The 16,671-nt window shown below is 48.7% G+C and overlaps 1 protein-coding gene and 1 pseudogene across 1 annotated transcript; both read right to left on the bottom strand.

Moving 5' to 3' along the window:
* Positions 1-322: 322 nt before the first annotated feature.
* Positions 323-4,006, bottom strand: LOC124697124 (annotated as a pseudogene).
* A 6,444-nt stretch (positions 4,007-10,450) lies between these two features.
* Positions 10,451-16,355, bottom strand: LOC124697123 (beta-glucuronosyltransferase GlcAT14B-like). The gene is made up of 4 exons (XM_047229757.1): positions 15,737-16,355; positions 15,563-15,638; positions 15,369-15,484; positions 10,451-11,324 (listed from the first exon to the last, which is right to left on the bottom strand). The coding sequence occupies exons 1-4, from the start codon at positions 16,353-16,355 to the stop codon at positions 10,732-10,734; spliced, it is 1,404 nt and encodes a 467-aa protein (XP_047085713.1). The 3' UTR covers positions 10,451-10,731.
* Positions 16,356-16,671: the final 316 nt, after the last annotated feature.

Raw genomic sequence — 16,671 nt, 5'->3', positions numbered from 1 at the left:
AGAAATTCTCACGAAAATACACCAAAGTGAAAATAGAGGAAGGGGCGCATGTAAAAATAGATGCGTTTGTGTGTACAAAACTACATATGTGTTGGCGCATTTTGCATCCAAGTGGTACATACTTTTACATGTATAATCAAGTTCTGTGCACATAGTATCATTTACCATCGTCAGGTATCACCTACATGCCGCGTGAAGAGAAACCTTGTTCCAAGGATGGACCCGATCGTAGTAGTCTGCGCTATACATTGCGTGAATTGGTACACTGGATGAAATGCCAGCCAGAAGAAAGAATGGATCGCCACACTACGTACGTAGCTGCTCAGGCACGCCCATCGATTTCAGTTCTGTTCTTCTGAACATTCCGTTCTTCTACCACTATGAACTGCTTCGGCCGGAAGTTCTCCTCCGACAGCAGCGACGTCATGAGGCTCCGCAGCCGCTCGGCGCCGGGGCCAGGCCGCATGTCCGCGGCGTTCCCGACAGCCTTGCACGGATCCTCGCCTTCGGTCCGGTTGTAGCTCCCCGCAGGCCGCACCTCCCCGGCGCACCAGCCGCCGGGCGCGAGCGAGCCGGGGCCGGGCGACAGGAGCTCGGCGTCGATCCTGTCGAGGACGGGGTCATTCCGGCGGAATTGGAAAGGGGGCGATTTTGACAAAAATGACCTAAAAGTGAAAGAAAAGTACAGACTCTGGATAAATTATTTCACTGACTAACCCTTTTGTGTGGCGTTCTCCTCATCGGTGTCACACCTCACTATGTGGCGCCCATGGAAGCGACGCCACACATCCATGCCGACGTGGCGTGGTCGACACTGCGCGCTGTTGACCAGCCGACGTGGCAAAATGTGTGACGCCGCTCTCATGGACGCCACACATTCGAAATATAGAACCAGCCCAAGCTCAAACTATTCAGGGGCCAAAATTTCTGGTCCTTAGCCGTTTCGGTGAGGCTGCTCCTGTGGCGCTCTTCCCATGTGGCGCCCATGGCAAGGGCGTCACAGAAGCAGCCTCGTCGAAACGGCTAAGTCCCTGGCAAACTTGCTTACAGTAGGTTTTCAGCCAAAATGTTGTATTGTGTGGCGCTCATGACATCAGCGCCACACAGTGAAGTGTGGCGCCCATGGTATCGGCGTCACACCTTGACTTGTGTATAAAATTAACAGAATTGCCTTGGCATGGTTGCAAAGTGACAGATTTATATCATAGCAATTTCATACAGCAGTTTTTAGATTCAAAGCACGCATCGTGGCACACAGATTCATACATTTTTAGATAGAATTCAAATAACATATAGAAATAACGACATGGTCCCAAATGACACAGGTAGAGTTCATATATGATAGAGTTCACACAATATAGAAAATTCATCTAAGATCGACGTCCCTCCTCGCAGGCTGCTCCCTCCGTGGCAGCGGCGATGGCGCTTCTTCCTCCACCTCTTCCTCTGAGGAGGCCGGCTCATCGTTCCTCATCCTCCTCAAAGCTGACCTCTGCAGTGGCTCCTCGTCGGACTCAACAACAGCCTTCTTCCCTCGGTTCGCGTAGTCTTCGGAGTGTAACGGTTCAGAGCCTTCCCCCTAGGCTTCAACATGTACGCAGACCGTGCGGCTTGCTCCTTGGCTTGACTCAGAATAGTGTCGTCATGAATCTACACAAACATGAATACATGGTCAGAAAAAGTTGAAATTACTAAGTACATGTTTGACGGTAACAAAAGAGTCCATACCTCCGAACCGCGATGTTTGTCTTCAGAAGATGATGTAGCAATTTCGCCCTCACGGAACTTGCACGCGAAGGGGGCGGCGCTGCCGAGCATGACGTCCCAGTCAGCGTGGGTGAGCAGATGCGGGTGCTGCATCGGCAGGTTGACCCAGGCGATGTAGTGCAGGTCGTGGTTGACGGTGGTGTTCCAGAACTCGTCGGTGTTGCAGGCCACCGTGTGGAAGTAGTCCTCTGGGGAGGAGATGAAGTTGGCTTAGACTTGGAGCAACTCTAGAACACATCGCAGGCCCCAAATAGGTTGATAGAGGGCACCTCAAACACGTTTTGTGAGCTGAATATTTCCTATCATGCCAACGTCTTTTTATTTTTTTTCTCCTTCTTCACCCACCTTCCTTCGTTGCTAGTAGATCCCGCCGGCAACCCACCTAGTTGGCAGCCGGATCGCCTCGCCGGCCACCCACGCGTGGCGCCCGTTGCCGGTAGCTGCACCGCCGGCTCCCGCCCGCTCTCAAGAGTCGTGCCCCTCGCTTCGGATTCGGGCGCATTTTAGTCCAATTCCGACAACTCCGGCAAATTTTGGTAGATTCCAACGCTCGTACGAGCTGAAATTCTTTTAGCGCCAATGCGAGAGTCAGAATGGGTTCGCTCTAGGGAGACCTCACGAAACTGGGTAGTTGGAGTTTCCGCGACACGAAACTGGATAGACTAGATTTTTTTCGAATGGGGCTCGATACGGTGTCTGGACCAGACATTTTTCCTCTCCAAAACGGCAAAAATAAAACAATTACTTTGCGGATGAGTGCTGGATGCGGTATCTGCTAGAGCTACCCTCAGTACATGGGCATCGTTCGGGGCAGGTTGTCCCACCCCTAGAGCAGGTACTCCACGGGTCGGGATAGTACCATCCACACCTGAATCGATAGCAGAGTACCATTAATTATATTCGAGAAATATCTATTTCTCGACCGTCAAGTAAACTTACGTTACACACATTTAAATGGGAGTTTCCGTTTTTAATTTAGTTTTATTTTCAATGGTTTTTTGGGATGGTGAGACGCAGCTACATCCTGAAGTCAGAATAAAATCCTCCCCGTCATATCCTCGTCCCGGTGGTGCATCTAGCGCGGACGAAGGATGTGTGGAGTTATGTGCCTGTCAGATCTCCTAGGATCCGGTCGGTTTTCGTGTTTATTGGTGTGGCTTCATGTCAGTCTTTTCCGATCCATCATTGGCGATGGTTGCTGCTCTAGTGCGCTGGTATTTTGAAATCTTAGCTCGACGACTTCCTGTCTGTCTATTACAGCAAGCTCTACTACGACAAGCTTTGCTCAGCTTTGGTGACGGAGGGCGAGGACGGTGGCACGTCTTCGGCTCGCGCTAGTGTCTGTAGTCGTCGCTATATGGTTCAATAACCTATTTGTAATTTTTATTAATTTTAGATCTCTTTGTATCATTGTTGATGATTATTAATAAATCGTTGAAATTTTCAAATAAAAAATGATAAAGCTTACGCACACATCCAAATGGAAATACCCAAATGAAAACGTTGCATATCATCTGGACGATCGTCCGGATCGTCACACACATCTGCCCATATCGTACATTTTTTCACTGAAGGCAAGGATTTTGGGAATGGATATGGTAAACGCCTCCGTGACATGCCTACTCTCGGCGACGACCTTGTCCTGCAATCTTGCTCTTTCTTCCAGTCCACTCATGCATTTTCTCGGGCATCTTCAACGGGTCGATCCATTTTGAACGTTCGAAATACTCGATTGTGTCCATTTGCGTCGGCCCGTAGACACCATGCGATCCAGGGCGACCGTTTGCGTCGGGTACCTCCAGCGGTGCGGACGCATTTTTTTAGCGGATACAGCGTCAAGCTCGTTAATGGTGTTTTACGTCGAGTCGAGGACTGCTGCCGGCGATTAACTGTTCCCGCGCGACGACGGTCGTTTCCGCGCGTGCCCAATACATTGGCAAGTTTCGCCGGCGTTTCCCGCCCCGCTGTGGCTATATATGGTGGACACCGGCGGGGGTGACGGGCACACCTCAAGCTAAACCCAAGCATCCATCCATGGCCGACCACATTAGTTGAAAACACGTTTTTCAGATGTGTGCCACCTCCACCCGGAGGGGGACGAGGCGGTAGTCGCCGCCGGGGTTCAGGCGGAGCAGCTGGACCTGGAGGCGGCGGTGGAGGCGGAGATTGCTGAGGCGGAGGCGGCAAAGCGCGCGGAAGGGCGACTCGCGGCGACCAGGGCAGAGATCACCAACGCCATGGCCGACCTCGCCGACGCAAGGGCGGAGCTCGCGGAGGCGCGGGCGACGATGGCGCCCCCTCCGGCGGCCCCACCAACGGACGCCATCATCCACGACATCACGGACGACGACACCCCCGTGCCTGGCCGCTTTGAGTGTGCCGACGACCAGTTTGTTTTGGTCGCGTCCTTCGAGACCCTGGCTGGGGACGCAATGTACCGTCTGGCTTGGTTGGCGGAGGAGGAAGCCCACATCTATGTGATCGCCAAGGCTCGGGGGTTAATGTGCTCCGACCTGAACTCGCTCCAGCGGAGGGGCCCTTCTCCTGCGCAGGTCGAGCAGGAGAACCGGGAGTTGGTGGGCGCCATCGCCGCCAGGGACGAAGCGGTGGTGGAGGCGGCTAGGGACAGGGCCCGCTTCCTCGCCCAGCTGACGGGGTTGCAGGCGGTGGCCTAGGCGAAGGAGGAGGCGGCGACGGTGGCCCAGGCGGCGGCGAAGGAGGTGGCGGCCCAGGCGGCGGCGGCGGAAGAGGAGGCCAACTCTATGGCCAGGACACTCCTGTGGGACTCCTCTCTGGCCGAGACCCTCGTACGCCGCAGGCAGGACGAGATGTCCGCTCGCCGGCGTGCGGGCGCGTGGAGTGTGCGAAGCGCTCGCGCTTCAACGACGGCGACGGCCCCTCCGGTGGCCAGTACTAGCCACGCGACTGCGAGTAACTGAGGCCGGTGTAGGCCGCGCGACGGCAAGTAGGTACGGCCGTTGTAGTTTTAGGTTAACTCGACTAACCATTTCTGTAAAGATGGTCCTTTTTCCAATCAATGGTAATGAAAAAATATTTTGCTTACCTAGTCACTGCCGACCAGGCTCGGATGCACCGAACGCGGGCACTTTTCGCGGCCGCGCAGCGTCCGCGGAGATGCAAACCTGGCGCATATTTGAGCCATGTTTGCGTCTCCGCGGACAACACGGTCACTTTCCGTCGCCCCGCTGGAGCATGACCCAGACGCATTTCCGATCACGGCGGACGCAAACGGTTGCTCACCCGTCGCGCCGTTGGAGATGCCCTCACATGTAACTTTTGGATGTACCTTATTCCACATTGTCACATCTCCCCTTATCCCGTTGCAGCTTTCCACCCTCTACTTGTACGGACCATCCTATCAGTCACCATGTCTTGCTTTGATGCATACATGCGTGCCCCGTTTGTACAAGCACTAGGGAAATTACACCAGTTTATGCATATTGTATTTTAAAAATTCGAAAAATTATACATAAATTTAAAATCGGGCTTTGCTCGAGCCTTCTGTCTAAAAAAAAGTCTTCAGCAATGGAATATATTTTTATTACATGTTAAATTAAAATTAATGACATTCAGGTAACTATGATCTATAGAAGTGGTGCAATTCCGATAACACATTTACACCATACATGTGTTCCACTTCATTATTAATGGAGCACAAAAACCTATTTGATCATAATAGAATCAATATACAACTAATCTTAAGGATTCGAGAACAGATCCTAGCATGCACTTGTAGAACTTTCTAGTTACACAAACCTACAAAAGAAAATTATCTACACCATAATTTCTAAACTACTTGCACCTATGTTATGTAACAATACATTCCAAAAAACCTCCATCGAGATATTTGTTAAAGGTACATTTTAGAGCTTTCTGTCCATATTTTGTAGGACATTTAAATAGATTATAACACATAACAATGCACTAGGATACATCGATGTGCCACAAATTAATTCGTGCATACATACAATCTATTTTTTTTAGTTTTGTAAAACCTATAGAACTCCATTTAATGGATGATTAAGAGGCAATGCATAAAATGAATCAACCCACACAAAGTTTGATATTTTTATCCTAAGTGCACTATGATTGAAGAAGAATCATTATAATGGGTATAACATATTTTTCTATCATAGTATCTAGCAATGTTGATGTGGTTTATTTTGGTAAGTGTAAGTAAGGATGAGAGAGGGGGCAAAAAAAATGACAGCACAAACATGTAGAAAACATATAGGAATTTGTAAATCAATAGCGACAACCAACAACATTTGAGAATTGCTTGCAGATAGATTGAAGCAATTGATCATAAAACTTGTTAGCTGCAACCAATATGGTTTTATCATAACGATTGAGGATTGCCTAGCCCGGTCCTTCGAATTCATATATCAATGTGAAACGTCTAGAAGGGAAGTCATTGTTCTAAAACTTGACTTTGAAAAAGCTTTAGACATGATTGAGCATGACACTATTCTTGGTATTTTCAAGCACATGGGTTTTGATGAAACATGGTTAAAATGGATTAAATGTTTTATTTCTTCTGGTCATTCTTCAATTCTTCTTAATGGAGTGCCCGGTAAATCCTTTCATTGCAAACGAGGAGTGAGGTAGGGTGACCCTCTCTCACCACATTATTTGTAGCAGTAGCTGAGCTATTGCAAGTTGTCATCAATAAAGAACTTCATGAAGGAAGGCTTTCTTTACCAATTCCATGTGGAGGAACCTTCCCTGGACGACACTATATTGGTAATGCAAGCTAACCTAAATAAGCTGGCCCATATGAAAAAATATCTTGATTGATTATGCTACATAAATTGGTTTGAAACTTAACTTTCAAAAGTCAAATTTAGTGCCCATAAATATTCCTATTGAGCTCAAGAATTGGCAGATATTTTTGGATATATTATGGCATGTATGCCATTTACTTACTTAGGTTTTCCAATTGGTACTACAAAACCTACGGTCATAGATTTATTACCATTGTTGAAGAAAATTCAAAGAAGAGTTTCTAGTTCAACACTTCTTATGTCGCATGCTGGAAAGTTGGCCTATGTGAATGCAATTATAACCTCTATTGCCAATTTTACTATGTTCACCATTGAGATTAATCCAAAGATTCTCGAGCATATTGAAAAGATAATTAAGAAGACGAGTTCTCTGGAGCAAGAAAACATATGATGGTGAAAAATGTTTTTCTCTAGCAGCATGGGCCATGGTTTGCATACCCAAAGACAAAGGAGGTCTAGAAATTCTAAATATGAAGACATCCGGTGGGTTCATTTAATTTGTCCTACATATTACTAAAACTCTATTCATCATGCCTCCAATATGTGTGGTTCTTTCTGGGGAAAATCTATTATAAAACTTTCTCCTATTTTCAGAGGAATCGCACCTTGCAAGGTTGCTAATGGAAATATAGCTCTATTCTGGAAGGATGAATGGAATAATAGAATTATGCAAGATATTTAACCATGCCTCTTATCATATGCTCAAGATGGGGACATTTCAGATGCAAACTTTTTCTTCAGGGAGCATTACAGACGTCTTCCACCTTCCTTTATCCCCAGAAGCATTTCATCAATATCAGGAGATACAAGAAATCACTCCGAATCTGAATATGACCCATGATGAAAATGATGTTTGGTCTTTTATGTGCAGAGATACATATTCTTCAAGAAAATATTATAATTTTTTTAGAGTCTATTTGATCCTCCTACTCCATTCTCTTGGATTTGGAAATCCAAATTATGGCCAAAGCTGAAGGTTTTTTCTTGGTTTCTTTTCTCCGATAGAATGATACTAGAAACATGTTGAAGGGAAGACATCTAAATATTATAAATAACTTCGCATGCGCTCTTTGTACTCGGGAGATGAAGAAACTTTAGAGAACTTATTTTTCTATTGCCCTTTCAGTACCTCCTACTGGTCAAGGTTGAACATCACATGGAATGGTGGTGCTGATAGGTTTGATATGATCTCTCATGTAAATTCAAGCTTCCAAGAGAGCCTATTCTTTGAGATATTCATCATAGCTATTTGGGGGATTTGGAAAGAAAGAAATAACCTTATATTCAAATGAATAAGGAACTCAAGAGACTCCTGGAAGGCTAGAGGCCTAGAGTTATACTAGCATATTTACCGCTTTTAAGGTCCTGGGTTAACCAAAACTAGAAAACACAATTTCTCTTTTCATAGATAGACTTTGATTTCTTGTTTCTTTTGTAAAGTGGGTGTATGCACCCGAAATGATGTAACCAATCTAAGATAGTGCAACATGAGTTCTATTTGTTGATAAACTGAATACATGGGCATTAGTAATTAAATATTTAAACATAGAAACAACCAGAAAACTAAACAAAGCTTGCCATTGCAAAATCAATTAGAAACAACCACAAACATAATTAGTAACTATTTTGACAGAATAAACTAATGCATGTATTTATTAAAACATGTTGAATAATTAATGCTACAATTGCAGAATGTCATATATAAAATAAAACGTGAACTAAATTGCCCTCATGAAGTACAAAACTAGTGTTTAATCAACATGAAGCATCTCTTAGATCATCTCACTTTTTGCAAGATGTTGAACTAAGATGCATTGAGGGTGTAATTAATTCTTTTTAAAATTGTAAAATTCCGACCTTATGGATTGAAAATGTTGTCAAACCGTGTATATTGGAAACATAAATATTTTTTTCTTGAGGAACGGTCAAATTATTATGATGTACCAAATGGAGTTCAAAAGAAGAAGAAACCATTGAAAAGTAAAAAAAACAAATCGGAGCAAAACAGAAGAAAATTTGGCTCTCCTTGCAGTCAGAGCCGGAGAGAGCTCCTTGCCATCTCAAAAAAGAAAGAAGAAAAGAAAAAAAAAGAGAGATCATCACCATCACCACTACTATTGATAATCCGCAAATATCTATAGCAACCTACAGATAACATCCTTTAGATAAAACATAATTCTGTTTCATGTACATGTGATTTTCATGTGTAATACATTAAGTCTTTGTCTAGATGTTTTTTGAAAGATGGTATGATATGAGATCTATTTACTTACTCGGGACTATATAGTTCTGTGCACAAGACTGGCGCGGCACTGGCGTGTAGTAAGGAGAAAGATGTTTTTCCATCAATCAAAGTAGACTCGTCACTGCAAATAAGCAAGAAAGAAGTTTATCGAATCAATTTATCAACTCAACAAGTAGTAGAAGCAAACCTGGGGTCAATCTAGTTTCGTGAGATCGAGTCAAGATAAGAAGGCCAAATTCTTTGGAGTAAAGTCGCCTGGAAGAAAGAATAGGAATTGATCTAGCTATAGTATAGATAGAGTGTCAGATGAAATGTTTGACAAGGCAAGGAAACAGAACTTCCCCCGGGGGGAGGGGGGGGGACTCAAGGAATTCATTCTTTTTCGCACTAATGGAGGACATGAATTCTGGGCAAATTATCTATGTTACAGTCTATAAAAAAAGGACTTTTAATAAGAAATTATTCTGCTGGCTCGCCTATAAATAGAAGCTTCGGCGCACTCAGCATTTTCAATTCAACAATGTTCTATTTATCACACAGCTCCCAACATTTCCTGAATATTATGGCAGACCAACTCGAAGTGTTGAAAGCATCTATCAGGTAGGGCCGACAATTCTGGGAAAAGCTAACATGTGCGATACAACATGAAGTGCACTCTTATGAAATTACTTGGTTTCTGTATTAGAAGATTATATTTATTAATGATACTTTTGAAGAGATCGAGTAGTTGGCCCCTTAGGCTGCTCATAGTGGGGAGTAACATAAGGTGGTGTCATGCATAAGTTACTAGTTCATGTTACTACCTTCATAGTGGAAAGTAACTTAGAGATGGTATCATGCAAAGTCTCATTTATTAGTTTGTAGACTCATTTTATCTTGGGGTGTGTGATGTTATGGTAACATAGCTAGTTACCACCTCCTCTCTTTCTTCATTTATTGCTATGCCATGTCACCAAAACACCTTAAAATATGTGATGTTACTACCTAAGTTACTCCCACTATGACCAGTCTTACCAGGTAGGAAGGGGTCATGTTTTCTTCCATTCATTAATGACTTATCACTGCAACAAATCTTTTCTCTTCCATATAGTTAATAACACTATTGTTATTCATACCCTAAAATAAAAATAAAGATCCATAATTCATTATCTAAATGAGATTACTTGGTTGCATCATCGCAAAATTACAGCAATATAAACACAAGGTAACATGCTTGTTGACTTGTTGCTCAGATACGGGGCGCAGAATGCAGTCCTCTCTTGTCCTAAAATAATCATAGAAGGTTCACACCAAAATCATGCATATTTTCCCTCAAATTTACTCTAATGTAGTCCATTTTTTAGGGAAATGTAGTTCTTATTGGTTCATCCTACAATCATATCTATACATGAATGCTATCCAACGAACAACGAACAAGTTAGTTGTTTCGAGGATGAGCGAAGAATTTTCTAATGTTATACGTGCGTTGCACGTGCACATTTACTAGTCTTAAATAAGAAACAGCCTTGTCCGCAAGTTTTGCTCGTTCTGCTTAACGGTTGAAGATAGCGAGTGTAGGTGGAAATGAGCTCAACTAAAATTAAAGGTTCTCACAAAATCTGCAAAAAGAAATGACGAAAAAATACACAAAACATGTAGTAGAAAATATACGCCTGTATGTACAAAACTACATATGTGTTGGCGCATTTTGCATCCAAGTGGTACATACTTTTACATGTATAATCAAGTTATAGGCACATAGTATCATTTACCATCGTTGAGGTATCACCTACATGCCGCGTGAAGAGAAATCTCACTCTGTTCCAAAGATGGACCCGATCGTAGTAGTCTGCGCTATACATTGCGTGAATTGTTACGCTGAATGAAATGCCAGCCAGAAGAAAGAATGGATCGCCACACTACGTACGTAGCTGCTCACGCACGCCCATCGATTTCAGTTCTGTTCTTCTGAACATTGCGTTCTTCTACTACTATGCACTGCTTCGGCCGGAAGTTCTCCTCCGACAGGAGCGACGTCATGAGGCTCCGCAGCCGCTCGGCGCCGGGGCCAGGCCGCACGTCCGCGGCGTTCCCGACAGCCTTGCACGGATCCTCGCCGTCGGTCCGGTTGTAGCTCCCGGCAGGCCGCACCTCCCCGGCGCACCAGCCGCCGGGCGCGAGCGAGCCGGGGCCGCGCGACAGGAGCTCGGCGTCGATCCTGTCGAGGACGGGGTCGTTCCGGCGGAACTTGCGCGCGAAGGGGGCGGCGCTGCCGAGCATGCCGTCCCAGTCGGCGTGGGTGAGCAGGTGCGGGTGCTGCATGGGCGGGTTGTCCCAGGCGATGTAGTGCAGGTCGTGGTTCACGGTGGTGTTCCGGAACTCGTCGGCGTTGCAGGCCACCGTGTGGAAGTAGCCCTCCGGGGAGGAGATGAAGTTGGCGTAGTACATGAGCACCGTCCGGGGCAGGTTGTCCCACCCCCAGATCAGGTACTCCACGAACGGCCTCGATAGCACCATCCACGCTGAACCTGAAACGAAAGAAGAGTATCGTTAATTATCCGAGGAGAAATGTTTTTCTGTTCCTCGACCCCCAAGTGATGTTTTGTTACATACGCATCCAAATGATCAATACCCAAAAATAGTGACAATTAGAGCATCTCCAACAGAGGCTGTAAAAGGCGCGCGCGGCAAAATACCTGCCAGTTTGGCGCGCGCGAGAGCTCGCGCGAAGCTCCAGCAGACGCGGGAAAAGAGCGCGCGCGGTAAAATTTTTGCCGCGCCCGCGCTTTTGCGCCATCCCACGCGGGAAATTTGCCGCGTGCGCTGCCGCGCGCGCTATATAGACGACACGCGCGAACGCGCCAACTACCTCTCCCGCCTCCGAAACTTCCGCGTGTCCCTCCGCCTCTCCCCACCGCTCCGCCTCCGCGCCACGCGCCACCGCTCTACCTCCGCCGCCTGTCCGCCTCCGCCTCCGGCGACATGCCTCCGCGCCGTCGCTCCGCCTCGAGGCTACCGCGGCGTCCGCGCGCGGCCGAGCGGCCGCTTCGACGCCGAGATTCGCTCCGGCGAGGAGCGGATCCGGCTCGGCACCTTCGACACCGCGCACGAGGCGGCGCGAGCCTACGACGCCGTCGCGTGGCGCCTCGGCCGCCCCCGCCGGCAGATGAACTTCGACGACGTTTGGACGCGCGAGCAGGCGGAGATGCTCGCGCCGCCATCGCCGCTCATCACGACCGAGCAGCGGCGCCGCGCCCGCGACCTCGAGCAGCGCCTGCGCGTGGCGGAGCAGGACGAGCGCCTGCGCCTCGAGTGGGCGCGCGCGTTCCCGGAGGACGTCGCCGCCACGGAGGCGTTTTACGCGCGGAAGAAGGATGCCAAGGCGAAGGCTGCGGCGAAGAAGAAGGCCGACCGCGACCGGCGCCGCGCTGAGTCGGCGGCGAGGAAGGCGGAGCGGGCGGCGAAGGCGGCGCGCAGGGCGAAGAGGGCGGAGGAGAAGAAGAGAGGCGCCGGACCGTCGAGGAACCTGCCGAGCTCCTCCTCCTCCCGGGAGTGGACGAGCACTCCCGTCTCCGACACGACTCCGACTAGCGGATCGTCGGACTTCGACCGGGAGGATTCAGAGTAGTCTAGTTTAGTTTAGTTTAAATAAAATGTCGGTATTTGTCGAACTTTTAATATATTTCGTAATTTCGGTTAAATTTCCGTAATTTTGTTTGAATTGTTTGATCCGTTTCGAATGATATACAAAAAAACTAGCCGTTCGCGTGACGGCGCGCGCTGTATTTTAGCGCGTCCGCAGGAGGCCCAATTTCACCGCCCGCGCAGGCGCTGTATTTTGGCGCGTCCGGCGGGGGAAAGTTCGTCAAAACACGCGGCAAACGTTTACAGCGCGTCGGAAGGGACGTATAGCGCGCCGATATTTACAGCTTCTGTTGGAGATGCTCTTACCCAAAGGGAAACGCTGCATATCACCCAGATGACGGGTCGTCACACACATAGCCACATACAGCGCATACTGGCCCATACCTACCGTTTTCAGTTTTATTATCCTCTCATGTGTCATTTTTTTTTTGCGAAACACAGTACAATCAAAGACGCTCATACATACGCACACACACACCCCTTACCCCTATGAGCACCTCCAAGAGACTGTGTTGAAGAACTGATCCGGTGAGTCTTCAGATTACGAAGTCACCATAGACGCCTCGCTGTCGACGGAACGTCGCCTCCCACTGAAAAATATTCCGCCTTTATGAGACACCAAAGTGTCAAATATGGAAATTGAACTCTGATGGGCTGGAGGTGCCACTGCCCTCCTAACCATCCAACCAAAGGTTGGTTCTCCATTCCCCTTTCTTTTTGTCCCAATCTCCACTTCGTTCGTCTCCACAATAATGCCGCTGATTGAATCGTTGCTCCACCTACAAAACACTGCCGCTCACTAGTCACTACGGACCTCACCACCCTCCACTCTGGTGGTGGTGGTCACCTTCTCCTCTCCCTTCCTTCCCTCACTCCATGACATCTCTGGTAATGCAAATCTGATGACCCAAGCGCGAGGTGGTGATGATGGCTCCGGTGGAAAGCCCTCCTCTCCCACCGGTGAGCACGCCCTATACCTTCCTCCTATCATATCGTCGGGAGCATCCCCACTTCTGCTACAAGTCAGCCGGCCTGCAAGCGGTGCTACCATCGTTATTCGTAGTTTTCTACAAGGACCATGCAACGCTGCTGCCAGCGGTGCCCGCCGATGCTACCGACCGTAGCGGCCGTTGCTACCGTTTGTGGCTGCCGTTGTTACCATCGGCGCCCGCAGTTGATACACTTCATCTATAGGCGGTGCTACCAGCAAAGGTCTTCTGCCGAACAATGAGGCATCTTCTCGCATGCGGCCTCATGGCGGAGCTGGGCCCGCAGATGCTTGCGATGTAGTTTTAGGTGGCCCGTCGTCGATGCTGCGCAAGTAGTTCGATAGAAGGTGGGCGATTTTTTAGTTTGTGAAAGAGGCGGGTATGGGAACGATCCCAAATGGAAAAATGTCACACGGTGGCGGCGGTGGATCGGGAGTTCCGGCACCTCCCACCCAGGGTGCTCGGTATGGCCCATATCGAAATGTCGAATCATAAACACATGCAAATGAGTGAAATGATAAATAAGTTGTACTGTAAGATTTATTTGAACCATTATCTTATTGTAGGTGGTTGGCCATCACGATTATCCTGTTGTAGACTGTAGTATACTAGCACAAAATAGTACTACTCCGTGTCATGTGCACCGCACCATCATTTTGCTTGGTCACGGACGTAGCTAATGTGCAGACCACTAATCCAACAATATTGTAATGATGAAACGATTCTTCCCTGGATAAAATAATTGTAACCCAAATGATGCTGGCTATTTGACCCTAAATGATTAGTAGTTGTAAGCGCAAGCGGAGGGAACAAATTAGCCAGAGATTAGGTATCATGCCGGTGGACACACGGCAGCATACACTATACAACAATAATATATAGTACTGTATAAGAGCATCTCTAGCAGACAGTCCAAATTGGTTAAATCTACACTTTCACAGGCCGGTTTTCGGGTTTGAGGTGTTTTTTGTCCAAACCAGACACCTCAAAATGGTCAAACGTACCCGTAAAAAAATTTGGAGGCTAACATGGATAAGAGCCCGCGACTTCCATAGTTGGGGTTTCGAAGACGTGTTTGCAGGCCAACATGGATACAGCCAACAGACTTTCGATTGAAAAAATCACCTCGGGCCAACACATTTCGTTCGGTACACTCGCCAGTGGTCGGCCAAATTCTGGCGAAACACCCAAGTAAAAATGCGGCCGGAGATCGGCAAAATTAGATGGGGTGGGATGAAATTGGCCGCCGATTGAATTGATTGTGGAGGAGCAGTGCATGGTGGAGCTTGCGCGTCGGGGCAGGGCCATGGTGGAGCTCGTGTTGGGGCAGGGGCCAAGCGGAGGGTGCAGCGGCCCGGTGGAGGCAGGCATGCCGAGGGCGGCGAAGATGTAGGAAGAAGAAATTTAGAATTTTTTTTGGGATGTGGGCCTTTTATTTGAAAGATACCTGAATATGCTATTTTAAGGTTCTCTTTTGGGGGTCTGGTTTTCGGAGGCTTTTTTTTAACTCTAAATCGCGAAATTTTCAACCTGCAAATACATTTTTGGAGTTTGCGGTTTGAGGTGTGAGGTGTCTCCTAGAGATGCTCTAAGTGTATGACCAATCAAATGATATGATGGGACAAACGTGGCCTCCACACTCACAAGTACCAGATCAGTTCAGGTTAGCAAGGCGTTTTTTTTTTCTAGCAGCCCCGTGACCGGGGATCGACCCTCCCGTGATTCGCATATTAGTTCTGAAAATTATAACTTAGTCCTGAAAAGTACAGCTTTGGTTCGTAGCTTAACAGTGCATATAGCAAGTGCGCAAATCATGGCGTTTTTCAGGGGTAGATGTTTGACCTGTATCTAGCTACGCCGTTAGAATTGCATTTCGGCATTGTGTATACATCCTGAAGAAAAAATTGGGGAGCAGCGGAAGCAGGAAAGCATGCGTACCGCCGAAGAGCTTGAAGGCGGTGGGCAACTCCCTCTTTTGAGGTATCCAGAACAGATCGCCCTTTTTCTTCATGTAGAGCGCCGGGTCGATGATCACCGGCATCGCCCTCGCGAACCTGCACAAAATTTGACGATCAGTCACTGCGAACAGGAGAAAGCGGCGGACGACGAAACGAAACAAGAAGAAGGCGTACGCTTTCCAGCCGATGTCGCTGGTGTGATCAAGGAAGTTGAGGTCGCGCGGCAGCTCCGAGAACACGTCCATCATGTCTGCAGCCAGCGATTGACCGACAAGATCACCGAGATGATTCACCAAGAATTGAAACAATGCAAAGCCAACCAAGAAAGGAACTCAGTTGTGTTCGTACCGTCCTGCGTGACGAGCGGGTAGTCGGAGGCAGAGAGGTTGATGAACCAGTCCCAGTCGGCGCCGCGCCCGCGCCCTTCGCCCCAGAGGAAGGCCGCGGCGGCGTGGAGCGTGGTGGTGACCATGGTGGGGCCGCGGTAGGTGACGAGGTTGGCCTTCTCCACCACGCGCACGTTGCGCGTCGCGGCGAGGACGGGGTGCGCGGCCACGAACGCCGCCAGCTCCGCGCGGTCCGAGTCGGGCGCCTCCGCGTCCAGGTGCAGGATGTAGTGGTTCCGGGGGTGGTACAGCGCGAGCAGGCAGCGGCGGAGCATGCCGGCGTCGCCGGCCGAGCCGGAGATGAGGTACGCGAAGCGCGGCGGCGAGGGGGCCGCGGGCGCGCTGGGCCGGGCCTGGGCGGAGAGCAATGAGTCGACGAAGAGCGGGGGCAGGTCCTTGGCGCGCGGGGAGGACGCTGCGTGGGCGGGGGAGGTTTGTTGCTGGGAGAGGAAGAGTGAGGCGGAGGGGAACGGGACCGGGGAGGCGGCGATGATGAACAGGGCGAAGAGGCCGCCGGCGACGACGGAGAGCAGCCACCGCAGGTCGATGGGGCGAGGGGAGTGGGCGGCGGCGTGGTCCATGGCGGCGTGATCGGCTGGGGGTAGAAGGGGAGGTGGGGGAGTCGTGCTTATAAATGCGGCACCGATCGTGCACTGGGAAGGGCGAGCACGACGAAGCCAATCATGGCGGGAAAGGAATCTTGCTCTCTTACATCCCGCGCGCGCCTGGATTAAACGTGTGGCAGCAGCAGCACTAATCTTGAAGCGAATTTGTACTACATGCAAGTACGTTGACGTTCTGGTCTCTGCAAGGAGAAAAAGAACGATCTCAAATTCAAACTCGACGTGCGTCCCAATCAGCGCCAAGGAAGGAAGCGCCGCCAGCTGGTACGCGGGT

Source organism: Lolium rigidum, chromosome 3 (genome assembly GCF_022539505.1).
Source record: "Lolium rigidum isolate FL_2022 chromosome 3, APGP_CSIRO_Lrig_0.1, whole genome shotgun sequence".
Lineage (NCBI taxonomy): Eukaryota > Viridiplantae > Streptophyta > Magnoliopsida > Poales > Poaceae > Lolium > Lolium rigidum.
Note: the sequence above shows the minus strand (reverse complement) of the source record. Positions and strands in the feature narration are given on the sequence as shown.